The 14,593-nt window shown below is 45.4% G+C and overlaps 2 protein-coding genes and 1 long non-coding RNA gene across 4 annotated transcripts; 2 read left to right on the top strand and 1 right to left on the bottom strand.

Annotated features, from left to right (window-relative positions):
- The first annotated feature begins 2,411 nt into the window (after positions 1-2,411).
- LOC122108640 lies at positions 2,412-2,843 on the top strand. Its single transcript, XM_042680636.1, has one exon. The coding sequence runs from the start codon at positions 2,420-2,422 to the stop codon at positions 2,828-2,830; it is 411 nt and encodes a 136-aa protein (XP_042536570.1). The 5' UTR covers positions 2,412-2,419; the 3' UTR covers positions 2,831-2,843.
- Positions 2,844-2,903: 60 nt separating this feature from the next.
- On the top strand, positions 2,904-3,781 carry LOC122108618. Its single transcript, XR_006147600.1, has 2 exons — positions 2,904-3,506; positions 3,593-3,781. It is a non-coding gene; the product is annotated as an uncharacterized LOC122108618 (long non-coding RNA).
- Positions 3,782-7,611: 3,830 nt separating this feature from the next.
- Mis12 (MIS12 kinetochore complex component) lies at positions 7,612-14,563 on the bottom strand. Of its 2 annotated transcripts, XM_042680585.1 has the most exons (3): positions 14,330-14,563; positions 13,911-14,045; positions 7,612-8,504 (listed from the first exon to the last, which is right to left on the bottom strand). In XM_042680585.1, the coding sequence occupies exon 3, from the start codon at positions 8,460-8,462 to the stop codon at positions 7,842-7,844; it is 621 nt and encodes a 206-aa protein (XP_042536519.1). In that variant the 5' UTR covers positions 8,463-8,504; positions 13,911-14,045; positions 14,330-14,563; the 3' UTR covers positions 7,612-7,841. The 2 variants fall into 2 exon arrangements, with proteins under 2 accessions (XP_042536519.1, XP_042536520.1); XM_042680586.1 differs by lacking the exon at positions 13,911-14,045.
- Positions 14,564-14,593: the final 30 nt, after the last annotated feature.

The raw sequence follows: 14,593 nt of genomic DNA, 5'->3' as shown, positions 1-14,593 counted from the left end.
GAGAAGGGATTGGCTCAGGGTCATGCAGCTATCATAGTCAAGTTCTAATTTCCTGGCCTGATAGTCCCTCGTCTAGGACATCAACACAGATAATTCTGTCCCTTGATGAGTTTGATTGAATTCAAAGAGGTCCTGTGCGTCTCCTAATTAATCTACTAGCTGGTATTTTGTTTATTCTGTTTGTTTGTGGTTTCTTGGGTTTGAACTCAAGGCCTCCTGCTTGCGAGGCAGGTACTGTACTGCTGAGTCATGCCTCCAGCCCTTTTGTGCTGATTATTTTTGAAATAAGGTTTTGCTTTCTGCAATCCTATTTTAGGCTTCCTGAAGTAGCTAAGATGACAAGTATATGCTATCATTGAGATAGAGTCTTGTGTACTTTTCTGACTGGCTGAACCTGGAACCATGATTCTCCCAATCTCAGCTTCCTATGTAATTTAGGCTAAAAGTCAATCATACAAGCACCAGCTATGGGTTGAGAAGGGGGTCTCATGAACTTTAGGGGGGGGGGAAGGTTGTTCCTGGAGCTTCAACTCAAGGACTGGGCTTTCATACTCAAGGTTAGCAGTCTACCATTCCAGCCACAGCTCCACTTCTGGCTTTTTTAGTGGTAAATTGAGGATAAGAGTCTCAGAGACTTATCTGCCCAGGCTGGCTTCAAACTGCAATCCTCAAATCTCAGCCTGCTGAGTAGCTAGGATTACAGGCATGAGCCACCAGCGCCCCATTTGAGTGAAATTACTTCTGCAGAAATGCAGAAACACAGTTTCCAAATCAGTTACGCAGTGAGTGATGAGTTATTGCTATCCCTGCTCCTGTTGTTATTATTATTATTATTGTTGTTGTTGTTATTTATAATCTCCGGGTTCTATGACTCCCCCTAGCCAGCATCACCAATATAGTGAGTTACCACTGTCTAGATCTGGTCTTTGACCTAGCAGATGTCTCAATGAGCTTCTCTCTGACTGAGCTTCCTCTCTTCCACAGACAAACACATTCCCCTAAGTGGATGAAGGAGGTCTATCTGCAAGGTCTGCTAGGAAGGTCTTGTGGTCTTGGTTTCCTTCTTCACTCAAGGCTGGCACTCTACCACTTGAACTGCACCTTCACTTCCTTTTTTCCTTTTTCTTTATTTTTGTTTTTCTGGTTAATTGGAGGTAAGAGGCTTTATTCATCCATCAGAAAGAATGAGATTGTACCATTTGTAAGGAAATAAGAAAGATTTGGAAAATATTATATAGAAATACAGGCTGCCTGTTTTCTCTCATTTGTGGTAACTAAAATGTGCCTATAAATCTACAAGTCAACACACTGAATGACTAAAACAAATAACCCTGGGACATGATAAATTGTGTCGGACCCTAGTTAACATACAGAGGCCAAAGGAAGCTGTGCATAGGAGTGGTGGACAAAGGCTCAATAACGATGGACAGAGGAGCATACAAAATAATATGCTGTAATATTATTTCTGCTTTTTATCTGTCTGCTATTTGTCTATTTATCTGCTTGTTCACTTACTCAATAAACTCTGCCAGTTGTTTTTTTGTTTTTGTTTTTTTAATCCTAGCTACTCAGGAGGCTGAGAACTGAGGATCGCCGTTCAAAGCCAGCCCGGGCAGGAAAGTCCATGAAACTCTTATCTCCAATAAACCACCAGAAAACCGGAAGTGGCGCTGTGGCTCAAGTGGTAGAGCGCTCGCCTTGAGCTGAAGAGCTAGGGACAGCGCCCAGGCCCAGAGTTCAAGCCCCACGACTGACCCAAAACAACAAATGTACTGATTGTACCTGATTCATGTAAATATAACCCCTCTATATATCATCTATACACACACAATAAAAAATTAATTAATTAAAAAAAGCCTCAAAGCCCTGGAATGGCATGATGCCTCAAAGGGGTAGAGCACTAGACAAGCAAAGGAGGTCATGAAGGGCTCAGGGCCCTAATTCAAGCCCCACAACCGGAATTTCTGCCTGGGCTGGCTTCAAGCACAGATCCTTGGAACTAAACTTCTTGACTATAGGATTATAGACATAAACCACATTTGGCTGAGGATGGGGAGTAAATCCTGGAGACCTATGCAGCTGGTACCTCTGTTATTATTTCAGCTTTTCGAGGGCCATATCCCCCTTGGGTGCCCTGAGCTCCCAGCTAGCACAAGACTGACGTCCGGTTTCTATGGAAACAAGCCTACCTACGCAAAGTCTCGGGAGCGGACCCCAAAGCTGGAAGCTGGGGAGCCAACCTCAGCAACAAGGCTGTGAGCAGGGGAGGAGCTACGCAGAGCAGCACCCAGGCTGACAGGCCTAGAGGACACTGTCAGTCCACCCCCCCCTCCGCCCCATTGGCTCTGCCCCTGCCCCACCCCTCTGAGAATAGCAGAAATACTGCGCTCTCCGCTCGGATCCAGCTGACCTGTTGCCTATGCGCTATCTAGCCATGCCAATGGCTAATAACTACTTTCTGCGTAGACCTCTGGGCCTGGAGAAGATGTACCCAGATTCTGATCTGGAGTGTTCACACTTTTGGGACAAGCCTCCTCGGGAACAATTCATAGCTGCCCGTAGGCTCCGGTGGTCTTCTGGCGGCAAGAAAACTGGACGTCGCAGAGGGAGAGCACAAGGCTCCCGCTCCTGGCAGCAGCTAAAAATGATTGCGCGTACTCGGCGTACCGGGCATGGTACCCTCTGTATTCGGCGCAAGGAGGAGGCGCCTCCACTGGAATCGGGGTGCTACCTGGACCATTATCCCCGCCTTTCATTGTTCATCAATGCTGCCATTTCATTTTCCATCATTTCTTACATTTTTGCCTGTATCAATTTACAACTTGTCTGAGTAGCCAGGGAGGGGGTGCAGTGGGCTCAGAGCTGGGGGTGGGGGGTGGGGGGTGGGGGACGGGAAGGGGAGAGAAAAGCTTAACATTTTGTTTTGGGACGTACTGCATTTTCGTATAGCTTTTGGCTGCTTGTCTTCTGTGTTGTCTGTGTTGTCTGATTCATGCGTAAGAAGGCCAGTGAAATATTTATACAATCTGTAATGTTGAGAGTTCTGTTTGTAATTAGGATCGCGTGGCTGTATATTACCGCTTGTGGATTTGGCATACAACTATCTGAACATTTTGCTGGTAAGACAGCGCAGAGAGAGCCTGACCTGTTCCTGAACCGATGCGCCACTGGAACCCGTGGCCTTTGTAGAGGCTCTTGTACAGGAGGATCAGACTGGAGTGGCCCCCGGATTCAACGTGGCCCCCGGAGGAGCCAGCGGCGTGTGGGGACTGACGCAGTGAGAAATCGGAGCATGGGGGGGCTGGCCGACGCTAGCAGGCGTTCCGGGGCGCGCGACCAATCCAGGCGCGCGGTGGAACATCGCGCGGCCAATCCAAGCACGGGGTCGATCCGCCTCGCGGCCAATCTAGGAGCAAGGTGGACCCGCCCGCGCAGCCGACCCGGATGTACCTGGATGTGGATGCGCACTGAGCTCACGGACACCACCGGAGCGTGGGCTGGCCACGGTAAATGGCGTTGGTCTAGGCCCTATGCTTCTTCCTCAGGGGTTTGCAATGGCGCGTGTTGTGTATATATATTTTTTCTACCGTAGATTCGTGTTGTTACTGCTGACCAGAGCTGAAGACAGCCTGTGGTGTGGAGAAAAGACCTCGAGCCGGACCTGTCTTAACTGGAAAGCCATGCCCAGAAATGTGTAATTTTCGCAGTCTAATATTGCATACATTTTAAAGTAATGTCAGTAATTGTGGCACCATGGGTTAAATAAATCAATTTTGTCGGTCTTCGTTGTCAATTCTCCATTCATTTCCACCTGTTCAGTGGGCTCTGCGGGTTGCCATAATCCTGCCCACCCTGAAGATGGCGCTCACATTCCAGCGTTCCTGGTGCATATCTTCCACTAGATAGCCCCAAATTAACAACTTTCCCCTTGGCAAGTTCCCACCACATCCAGTACACTTTAACAGCGGATTTTTCATTACTGCATTACCCACTGCTCCTCAGTATTTTGTAAGGAACTTCTGTAAGGGGTAGCTTACACCGTAATCCTAGCTACTCGGTAGGCTGACATCTGAAGATCTCAGTCCCTGAGTCCTGCTAGTTCAGGCAGGAAAGACCAGGCTTATCTCTAGCTACCCCCAAAACAGCCAGAAATGGAGTCATGCCTAAGCAGTAGAGCACCAGACTTATGCAAAAAAGCTGAAAACATAGCATGAGGTACTGTCCATACACACATACACTAGATCAATTAGCCAATAAATAAAACACTTCTGGCCCACTACAATCCTTCAACTAAACTTGGAATTTTCCCCATTTCACCCCACATCTTTATAAATTGTTTTTCTTTTTTTCTTTTTTATTTTTTTTGCCGGTTGTGGGTCCTGAACTCTGGGCCTGGGTGCTGTCCCTTGGCTCTTCAGCTCAAGGCTAGCACTCTGCCACTTGACCCACAGCGCCACTTCCGGCTATTTTTCTTTGTGTTTATGTGGTGCTGAGGAATCGAACCCAGGGCCTCATGCATGCAAGGCAAGCGCTCTACCACTGAGCCACCTTCCCAGCCCTAACTTGTTTTTCAACAAAAGGGTCTTGATTCTGATTTCCCCTATCGCTGTGACCCTTGGTATTGTGTCCTACACTTCCAATGTCACAAGTGAGACATCTGTCCCCCAATGCCAGCCTGTCTTATAGCTAGTTTACAAAAACCCTTGCAGACTACTGGTTAATACTCCCCAAATCACCCCAAATCACATCTTCAAGATATTGAAACTGGTATCCTTCTGGCTTTTAATCTGAGATATTGCAGTTATCCTATCCCTTAGTGTTCATTTCATCCCAGCATATGGGTTCGTGTCTCTAAACTCGGTTCACATTCATATCTCTAGGGGGATTATTACCTCATTCTGCAGGTCTTCAAATGACTCATCAGGATATTCCTCAATATTATGTTGTCACCTAATCCTGATAAGACCATCCAGTCCCCAAACCAAAGTTCCCAGTTCTAATTATTTTTCCACTATATCATGACTCTGTGTTACTTAACCTATGCCCAATTCAACTATACTATACCATTAGTAGATTAAATTGGCTCCATTATTGTCAACCAGCCCCAGGTTGGGGTGTAGCCCAGTGGTACAGTACGTGCCTAGCCATGTCTAGCTCTATTTGACCCTTATTCCAGAATTAATTGCAGTTCCCTAAATGCTTGGATTACTGTCTCCCACATGTTCCACCCATACCTTCCTTAACATTCACCCATCACTATCCTCAAATTAATCTTACACCAGTTCCAAGATCTAGGTAGTCACACATGCTCAATGCCCACCTGTTTCATGGTAATGGTGTCCAAATATTGTTCTCTACTGTACTCCTATTTAAGGCATTCAGTGAAGTCTTCTCCAGAATATCAAGGCTTTCCACCTGTTAAGGACAGCCTTCTTAAAAGTTTGATCGTAATTTTTTTCTTGGTCTTTGTGCTATGTCACTTATGAATCAAATTCTAGGGAGCTGGGAATGCAGCTAAGTATGGCAAATAATTGGCAGGCACAACGTGTGTTGAAGCCCTAGAACTCACCCCACCCCATCCCCACCAAAGAATTTACTGGCCTGGCTAAGATCATATGCCTACCTTTGGCCAAACGGCAAAGATACATTACAAGGCAAGCCCATGAAAACAACACATAACAGGGAAGAAATGCTTTGTCAAAGAAAAACTCAAATGCCCTAAATGTACCAACATCCACTTTTAGCAGATAGACAATTGTTTGGAACAAGTGTGTTAGTGCTAGGAGACAGTACATGGAGGTGAAGTTATCTAAAATAAGGTGTCAGCGGGGCCACACCTTCTACGGAAGCCCTAAGAATCTGTTAATTCATTCACCTGTGCCAACTGTGGCTGTTGGCACTCCTTGATTTATAGCTATACTACTCCACTCTGCCACAGTGCCTTTGTCTTTTTTGTTGGTGGTCATGAGGCTTGAATTTAGGGCCTGGATGCTGTCCCTGAGCTTTTTTTGTTTTTGCCGGTCGTGGGGCCTGTACTTTGGGCCTGGGTGCTGTCCCTCAGCTCTTCAGCTCAAGGCTAGCGCTCTACCACTTGAGCCACAGCACCACTCCTGGTTTTTTTTCTTTTTGCTTATGTGGTGCTGAGGAATAGAACCCAGGGCCTCATGCATGTAAGGCAAGCACCCTACCACTGAGCCACCTTCCCAGCCCCCCTGAGCTTTTTTTTTTGCTCGAGGTTAATACTCTACCACTTTGACCCAGAACTCTACTTCTGATTTTCAGGTGGTTAATTGGAAGTAAGAGTCTCACAAACTTTCCTACGTAGGCTGGCTTGAACCACCAGCCTCCTGAGTAGCTAGGATTACAGGTGTGAGCTACCAGTGCCCTGCATGCCTCCAGCCCTTTTGTCTCAATCTTCCTCTAGCTTTCTCTTACAATGACATTATCACTGGATTTTAGAGCACATACAAAATCAAGATGATGTAATCTCAAGTTCCTGACTCATGCTCATATTCAACGACTCCCAAGAATTAGGACATGGACATATCTTTTTCTGGGATCCCCATCCAATCAAGTGCATTTAGAAGATTTGAAATGAACTACAAATGTGAAAGTTTTCATCTCAGTAAAAAGTCATATAAGGAAAGAAACATCCCATGATAGACAATAGAAAACTCAAGTTTTAAAAGCAAATACGTGTGCACACATGTGTACAGAATTAGAAATAGGATTTCTTGATAATAAACAGGCTTTCTAAATCCAATATTTAATTGTTAATATTAATACTCTTACTTCTGGTACATATATAGGAAGAACTCCAAAGCCTGTTCTTTTGGATAGCAGAAGGCAAGTGATACCTTAAGAGTACTCACTGCCATTCCTCCTCTTCCTTGGGTGACTTGATGGTACAAAGTATTTTGATGCTTATGAATAAGTAAATGTTAGGTACAAGGCAGATTCTAATTAAATGTACATGTACATTTCATAATTGGAGTAAGCCACAGGTGGCTTTTCCTCTACCAGTGGGAACCGTTTGCTGTCCTAGATCTTCTCCTGCTAGATTCCAATGTAGTCAAAGCCTTGTCCATGGAAAGTATTTTGGAAACAAAGCCAACTTCTCTACCAAAGCTCAAAGTTGTCTTGTTTTGTGTAATCTCTTTCTTATAAAAAGCTACCAACTGTTTAAATAGGGATACAGGTGGACCTATTGCAACAATGAGATGTACAAGTCATTATGTCGAAAATGAACTTTACAACTGTGGGGGGGGGAGCGCGGGGAGGATTGGGTGAGGGAGGCGGGGGGAGGATAGGAAGGGATGGGAAGGGGAAACAAAGGAGGAGGCTACAATGCTTGATAAGAAATGTACTCATTATCTTGCCCATGTAATTGTAACCCCTCTGTACAGTATTTTCACAATAACAAATAAATAAATAAAAGTTACCAACTTCCTCATGTAAGGAAAGTTATGGCTGAGAACAAGTGTTCTGTGTTGGCAGGCCCCTAGAGCAATGCATGGTTAATGAAGAGCCACTTGCTTTAAGTTTCTCATTTGTTCTCTTCCAAAGAATAACCCATGGGACCAATATCACAAAGGACTTATAATCAAAGCACACCTTTACAAAAACTTTGTTTATGTTTCAACTTTTATCATGTCTCCAGATAAGCCATTATTGAAACCAAGAATCCCATCCCACCCGTTAGAGGCCTCTCATGAACAAATTCTTCCTAGAGTAGTTCAAGGCAGCACACAGATGCTTCAGGAATGGGTCAATAAAGATGTGGAACACATAAAAAAAGCAAACAAGCTCTAATTTTTTAATAGTCTCTTATTATTGAGGAATTAAGATGTTTTCAGTTTTTTGTTTTCCTTTTCCACATTGTCTCGGATGTTCTTGAGTTTTCTGGAGTTTTGGACCATTGATACCAAACTCTCCCTAAAATCACTAGTCCCATGATCTCTGCCAATGTTTTCAAGCTCATCAAACAAGGATAAGGTCTGTTTGAGTTTGGCCTGAACAATTTTTTGCTCTTCTAATTCAGTAAGAAGGGCGTGCTTCGTACATAATTCAGTCTTATACTTGTTTTGTAACTCTTCAATTTCTTTTTGGAGAAGCCGAAATTCTTCCTCACTATATGGATGCGTCTCCTGACATTTATCTTCAGGAAGTAAGATGTTTGGAGGAATATGCAAAATCAACTGCAAAAACAGGTGTTCCATTTTGCCAAAAAGGTTATCAAAACGTTCTTTCATGAAACAAAGAAACTTCTCTGTGCATTTACGAATTTGGACTGGGCTAAGGTCACAGTCTGGGATGTCTTCCAGCTTCTTCAGAATAACCTGTTCAACAGCCTGCATCACTTCAAATAGGTAGTCTTGAAATGCAATGTAGATCCTCAGCAGGCAAGTCTGTGGTGTGAAGCCAAAGAACTGCGCCTCATAGGCCATTGGATCCACAGACATTTTGGTTTAATTTGCTATTCTTAGTTGCCAAAAAAAAAAAATCTGCAAAGGTAGAAAGAAATTAATGTGAATTTTAAGAAATATAATAGCTAGTGACTCATACCTGCAATCCTCACAACTTGGGAGGCTGAGATTGTTAGATCACAGTTTGAGGCCAGCCTGGGGAGAAAAAAGTTCTTGAGATTCCTTCTCTAGAAGAGCTGTTCTCTTAGCTACCAGGAAGTCCAACATGGATGAATCCTAGACACCTATCTATCTCAAAAATAATGAGCAAAACAAATTTGGGCTGGAGGCATGACTCAACTATAAGGGACCTGTCTGGCAAGGGTAAGGATGCAGACTTCAAATTTCAGTACAGAGGGAAAAAATCAAGAGGATCTGGGCAAGGTGATACATAATCTGAACACACAGGAGGCAGAGGCAGGAAGATTGCAGTTTGAGGTCAACTGGGCCACTAGTTTGTTTCAAAAAAAAAATGATACTAATCATTATCAACAGTAACAGCAAAGTAACGAATCACATCACAAACAGCAAGCAAAAATAGTAAGTTTGTGCAGCTTGATGTTATTTCCAGGCCTAATTGTCAACTGAAAGGTATAAACTTTTGCCTCTCTGGGACTTAGCCTATATTCTTCTTCTTTCTCCTTTGACTCATTTCTCATTTAGTTACTTTCAACTTTTTTTTCCTTTGTACTGGCTTAAACTTAGGGTCTAGGTGCCATCCCTGAACTCTTTTGCTTACAGCTAATGCTCTTACTTGAATCACAGCTCTACTGGCTTTTGCAGACAATAGAAGAAATGAACCTCATAGCTTTTCCTATCCTGGCTGGTTTTGTTTGTTTGTTTTTGTCAGTCATAGGGCTTGAACTCTGGGCCTGGGCACTGTCCCTCAGCTCTTGAACTCAAGGCTAGTGCTCCACCACTTGAGCCACAGTGCCACTTCCAGCTTTTTCTGTTTATGTGGTACTGAGGAATTGAACCCAGGGCCTCATGCATGTGAGGCAAGCACTCTACCACTTAGCCACCTTCCTAGCCCTCCTGGCTGGTTGATCCTTACATCTCAGTATTCTGAGTAGATAGAATTACAGGTGTGAGCCACCAGCACCTAGCTTATTTTCAATTTTTATTTGGCATATGTTATATTGTATATAAGATTTTCAGTATGACCTTTTCATCCATGTATATAATGTAGTTGGCACCTACACCTCTATCAGTTTTTATCTCTCATTTCTCACATATCAAAGACTTAAGCACATAGTTCAATGTTGTGAAATTTGAAATTTACACAGATGACATTATACCTACAGAGACTCTCAGTTTTTTTTTGTTGTTGTTTTGTTTTTTGGGTCCGGTTGTGGGGCCTGAACTCTGGGCCTGGACGCTGTCCCTCAGCTCTTCAGCTCAAGGCTAGCCTAGCACTTTACCATTGAGCCACAGCACCACTTCCGGTTTTCTGGTGGTTAATTGGAGATAAGAGTCTCAAAGACTGTTCTGCCTGGGCTAGCTTTGAACCACGATCCTCAGATCTCAGCTTCCTGAGTAGCTAGGATTACAGGTGTGAGCCATCAGTGCCTGGTCTCCTCTCTCTGGGCCTGGGCACTGTCCTTCAGCTCTTCAGCTCCTGGCTAGCACTCTACCACTTAAGCCACAGTGCCACTTCTAACTTTTTCTGCCTATGTGGTGCTGAGAAATTTAACCCAGGGCCTCATGCATGCAAGGCAAGCACTCTACCACTGAGCCACCTTCCCAGCCCTTAAATTAGTTTTTTTTTTGTTGGTCATGGGGCCTGAACTCTGGACCTGGATGCTGTCCCTCAGCTCTTCAGCTCAAGGATAGCGTTCTACCACTTGAGCCACAGCACCACTTCCGGGTTTTTCTGCACATGTAGTACTGAATAATAGAACCTAGGGCCTCATGCATGCGAGGCAAGCACGCTACTACTGAGCCACCTTCCGAGCCCCAAACTAGTATTTTTTTTGGGGGGGGGAGGGAGGGTCCAATCATGGGGCTTGAACTCTGGGCCTGGATGCTGTCCCTCAGCTCTTCAGCTCAAGGCTACCACTCTACCACTTGAGCCACAGCACCACTTCCGGCTTTTTTCTTTTTGCTTATGTGGTGCTGAGGAATCGAACCCAGGACTTCATGCATGCGAGGCAAGTGCTCTACCACTGAGCCACCTTCCCAGCCCCTAAACTAGTATTTTTAATGTCTACCCTTTTGATTTATCTTTAGATCAAAAACATATAGGTATATCTGTAATATGCATTATATATACATATAAATATGTATATATTTCCAAGTATAATAGGCTTATTGTTTTGTTGTTTCTGTGCCAGTCCTGGGGCTTGAACAAAGGCTGTCCCTGAGCCTTTGTACTCAAAGCTAGTGCTCTACCACTACTTCTGGCTTTTTGGGTTTAATTGGAGGTAAGAGTCTCATGGACATTCCTGTCTGGTTGGCTTTGAACTGTAATCTTCATAGCTTAGTTTTTTTTGTTTGTTTTTTTGGGTCCGGTTGTGGGGCCTGAACTCTGGGCCTGGGCGCTGTCCCTCAGCTCTTCAGCTCAAGGCTAGTGCTCCAACACTTGAGCCACAGCACCACTTCTGGCTTTTTTCTTTTTGCTTATGTGGTGCTGGGGAATCAAACCTAGGGCCTCATGTATGCAAGGCAAGTTCTCTACCACTGAGCCACCTTCCCAGCCCCCATATCTTAGTTTATGATTACAGGTATGAGCCACTGTATGCAGCTGTTAGAGGTTTTTAATATGCATGTTAACATTCCTCTGTGTGTGTGTGTGTGTGTGTGTGTGTGTGTGTGTGTGTGTGTGTGTGTGTGTGTGTGTGTGTGTGTGTGTGTGTGTGTGTGTGTGTGTGTGTGTACCACTTTTGGGGCTTGAACTTAGGGCCTAGAGCACTTGCTTTGTTTTCTGCTAGGGCTGTCCCTCTTCCATTGAGATATACCTCCCCTTCTGAATGTTGATGTTTATATGTTTGAGATCATTTCAATTATTTTACTCAAGTTTACTTACTGGCTCTGACTGGAGTTTTTCAATATTGCATGCATATACTACACCTAAAGCCTCTGTTCTCCTTGACAAACACCTTATTTGCTTCCACTAACTGGAAATGGAAACCAGGGCATCAGGCACTGAGAGCAAGTACTCTACCACTGAGCTACATACATTCTTAGTCCTGCTTTCAGCATGCTACTAACAGAAAACTTCTAAAGAACATTTTCCTGCCGGGCACCAGTAGCTCTTGCCTATAATCCTAGCTACTCAGGAGGCTGAGATTTGAGGATTGAGGTTCAAAGCCAGCCCAGCAGGAAAGTCCATGAGACTTTTATCTCCAATTACCACCAGAAAACTGGAAGTGGCACTGTGGCTCAAGTGGTACAGCCTTCGCCTTGAGCCAAAGAGCTGAGGGACAGCATCCAGGCCCACAATTCAAGCCCCACAACTGACAAAAAGCAATGCCAGGTGCTGGTTTCCTGGTGCTAGCTGCTCATGTCTATAATCCTAACTACTCAGACTTAGTTGAGGTCCAAAGCTAGCACAGGCAGGAAAACCCATGAGACTCTTATCTCCAATTAGCCACCAAAAAGCCAAAAAAGAGCTGTGGTTCAAATGGTAGAGCACTAGCCTTGAGTCAAAAAGTGAAGGAACAATGCCCAGGCCCTGAGTTCAAGTACTGGCACAAGCAACATTAAAAAAATGTATCCAGCCTCACACACTGGCTAGACCACCTATACCTCTCCCTGACTAATGTTTAAAATGAATGACTTTACTATGCTAGAATATTTCTATTATTCAAATAGGTTGGTGATTCATTACAAACTGCCCAGAAGACAAATTAACTTTAATGGAGTACCAAAAAAACTCGTCCCCTACATTTCTCTAACCTTCTTGCTTCAAAATTTCCACTAGTCCTGCATTGTCATGATAATCTAGCACTCAAATTGAAAAGCTCATCTTAAGCCGACCTTCAAATTCCCTCCCTCCCTGGAGTAGAGCTGTGAGACCTAGAAAGGGGTAGGAGATTGGAAGACGATTTCAACAGCACTCAGATGGCGGAGAGCTGGGACCTCGAAAGATCAAACAGTTTAGGAAAAACAGAGGCTCAAGCTTCTACATTAAGTGTGAGCTGCCTGGGCACCAAACGTCTGAAACCCTAGGGAAAAGATGAAAGTCTACATTAGTGTTGGAGTGTTTATTGCTTTCTTCCACTTCCTAAGGAAGCCAACACTGTATACTGTCTCCAGTTACTTATTATAACTTCATCAACAGATTGATACCTTACTCTCTGCATGTACCTGTAGTCACCTCCCTTGTACTGAACTACATAAAATGGCTTATCCGGATCTTGGGATTCAGAAGATGAGGTAAGCTCTAGATCCCATGGTGCCCCCTTTCCTATCCTCTCTCTCCTTTCTCAGTTCTCCCGCCCTGTATCCCATCTTTCTGCTATCCCTGGTCATGGTTAGTGACACTTGCCTTTCTTCCTGATGAGACAGTGTCAATGTTTTGGTGTATGTTACTCATTTCCCCTTCCCCCCTTCTATTTTTCTCTTCCTTTTAAGTCAGACAGGGTGACCTCTAATTTGCCCAGGCTGACCTAGAACCTTAGATTCAGTCTCTACCACAACTTCCCAGAGTAGTTGGGGCCAAGGCACATGCCACCATTCCCAGTTTTAGCCTTTATTTTTTTTGTCGGTTGTGGGGCTTGAACTCTGGGCCTGGGTTATCCTTTATTTTAAAAACCATTTTACAACTGTTTACTGGTTTCTTCTTTACCAGACCTGATAGTCATTCCCTTGCTCCATAATTCATTCTTTCTTTTTGTTGGTGATGCTTTTGGAGCTTTGAGATCAGGGACTAGGCACTATCTCTGAGCTTTTTGGCTCAAAGCTGGTATCCTACCACTTGAGCCACTCTCCTACTCATGGCTTTCTGGTGGTTAATTAGAGATAAATCTCAGGATTTTCCTGCCTGGGCTGGCTTCAAACCGTCATGTTCATACCTCAGCATCGTGAGTAGCTGGGATTATATGCGTCACTGGCTTCTGGCACTGTTCCATAACTCTACAGTGGTTCTTTAAAACTTACAGAATATCGCCTTATGTTTTTACGCTCTCTTGCCAAGATCAGGCTAGTATACTCCAACCAAACCGAACTGTATTTTCTTTCATGTGGGGAGGGGGGGGCTAAGGGAAGGGGGTATTCCTGGGGCTTGAACTCAGGGCCTAGGTGCTATCCCTTGGCTTTTTGTGCTCAACCACTTGAGCCACAATTCTGGTTCCAGCTTTTGGGTGGTTAATTGAAGAGTTTCACAGACTTTCCTGCCTGGGCTGATTTGGAACCGTGAACCGTAATCCTCAATTCTCAGCCTCCTGAGTAGTTAGGATTGCAAGGCGTGAGCCACCGGCGCCGGTCTGAGGTATGTTTTCTTACCTCAGGTAGGCGATCCTCCAGCAAACAGACTTCAAGGGTCAGCTCAGATGCACCTGACGGGCCGGCCCCTCCCACTCCCGCCTCTGAATCTGATGAGCCTCTCCTTGCGTGGCAGATCCCGTTCTGATTGACGAACTACCGCGAGAAGGACGAGACAGTGGCAGAAGGGCCTAGGAAGCCTAGGCGATCGTGGTTGCCTCAGGAGCTTCCGATCCCACAGGGCCGGGCCCCAACTGCGCAGGGCAGGAGCTGCTTCCAGTCGCGTCCGGCTCCCATCCACCCCTGCGGCCCCACGGCATGCTGGGATCCCCCAGTGTGTGACCGCGGCCAGCTGCCCCTACGAGGCCGCTGCAGCCTGCTGTGAGACCTGATCAGGTCCTGCCATTCCACAGAGAAAACACAGTCCCTGCTGCACTTACCGGCTCCGGTGGTGATGAAACCGCCCACACCGCATCACATCGGACTCCCGCCGCCTCCTTTCAACTACGGCGCACTGCGAAAGGTGGGCGGCGGCGGCACCAACCCCCTCCAAACCCCGCGGATTGCGCGCCTCCGCGAACAAACGCAAAGGCGGGCTGATGCCGCGTCTCTGATTGGCTGGCCTCGGGGGTGGGCCCGCCTCTATCGGTGACGCAGAGGGCCCGGGGGAAAGCTCACTGTGGCCGGCAGGGATTGGCGGAAGG

Source organism: Dipodomys spectabilis, unplaced genomic scaffold (assembly GCF_019054845.1).
Source record: "Dipodomys spectabilis isolate Male_0828 unplaced genomic scaffold, ASM1905484v1 ptg000062l, whole genome shotgun sequence".
Lineage (NCBI taxonomy): Eukaryota > Metazoa > Chordata > Mammalia > Rodentia > Heteromyidae > Dipodomys > Dipodomys spectabilis.
Note: the sequence above shows the minus strand (reverse complement) of the source record. Positions and strands in the feature narration are given on the sequence as shown.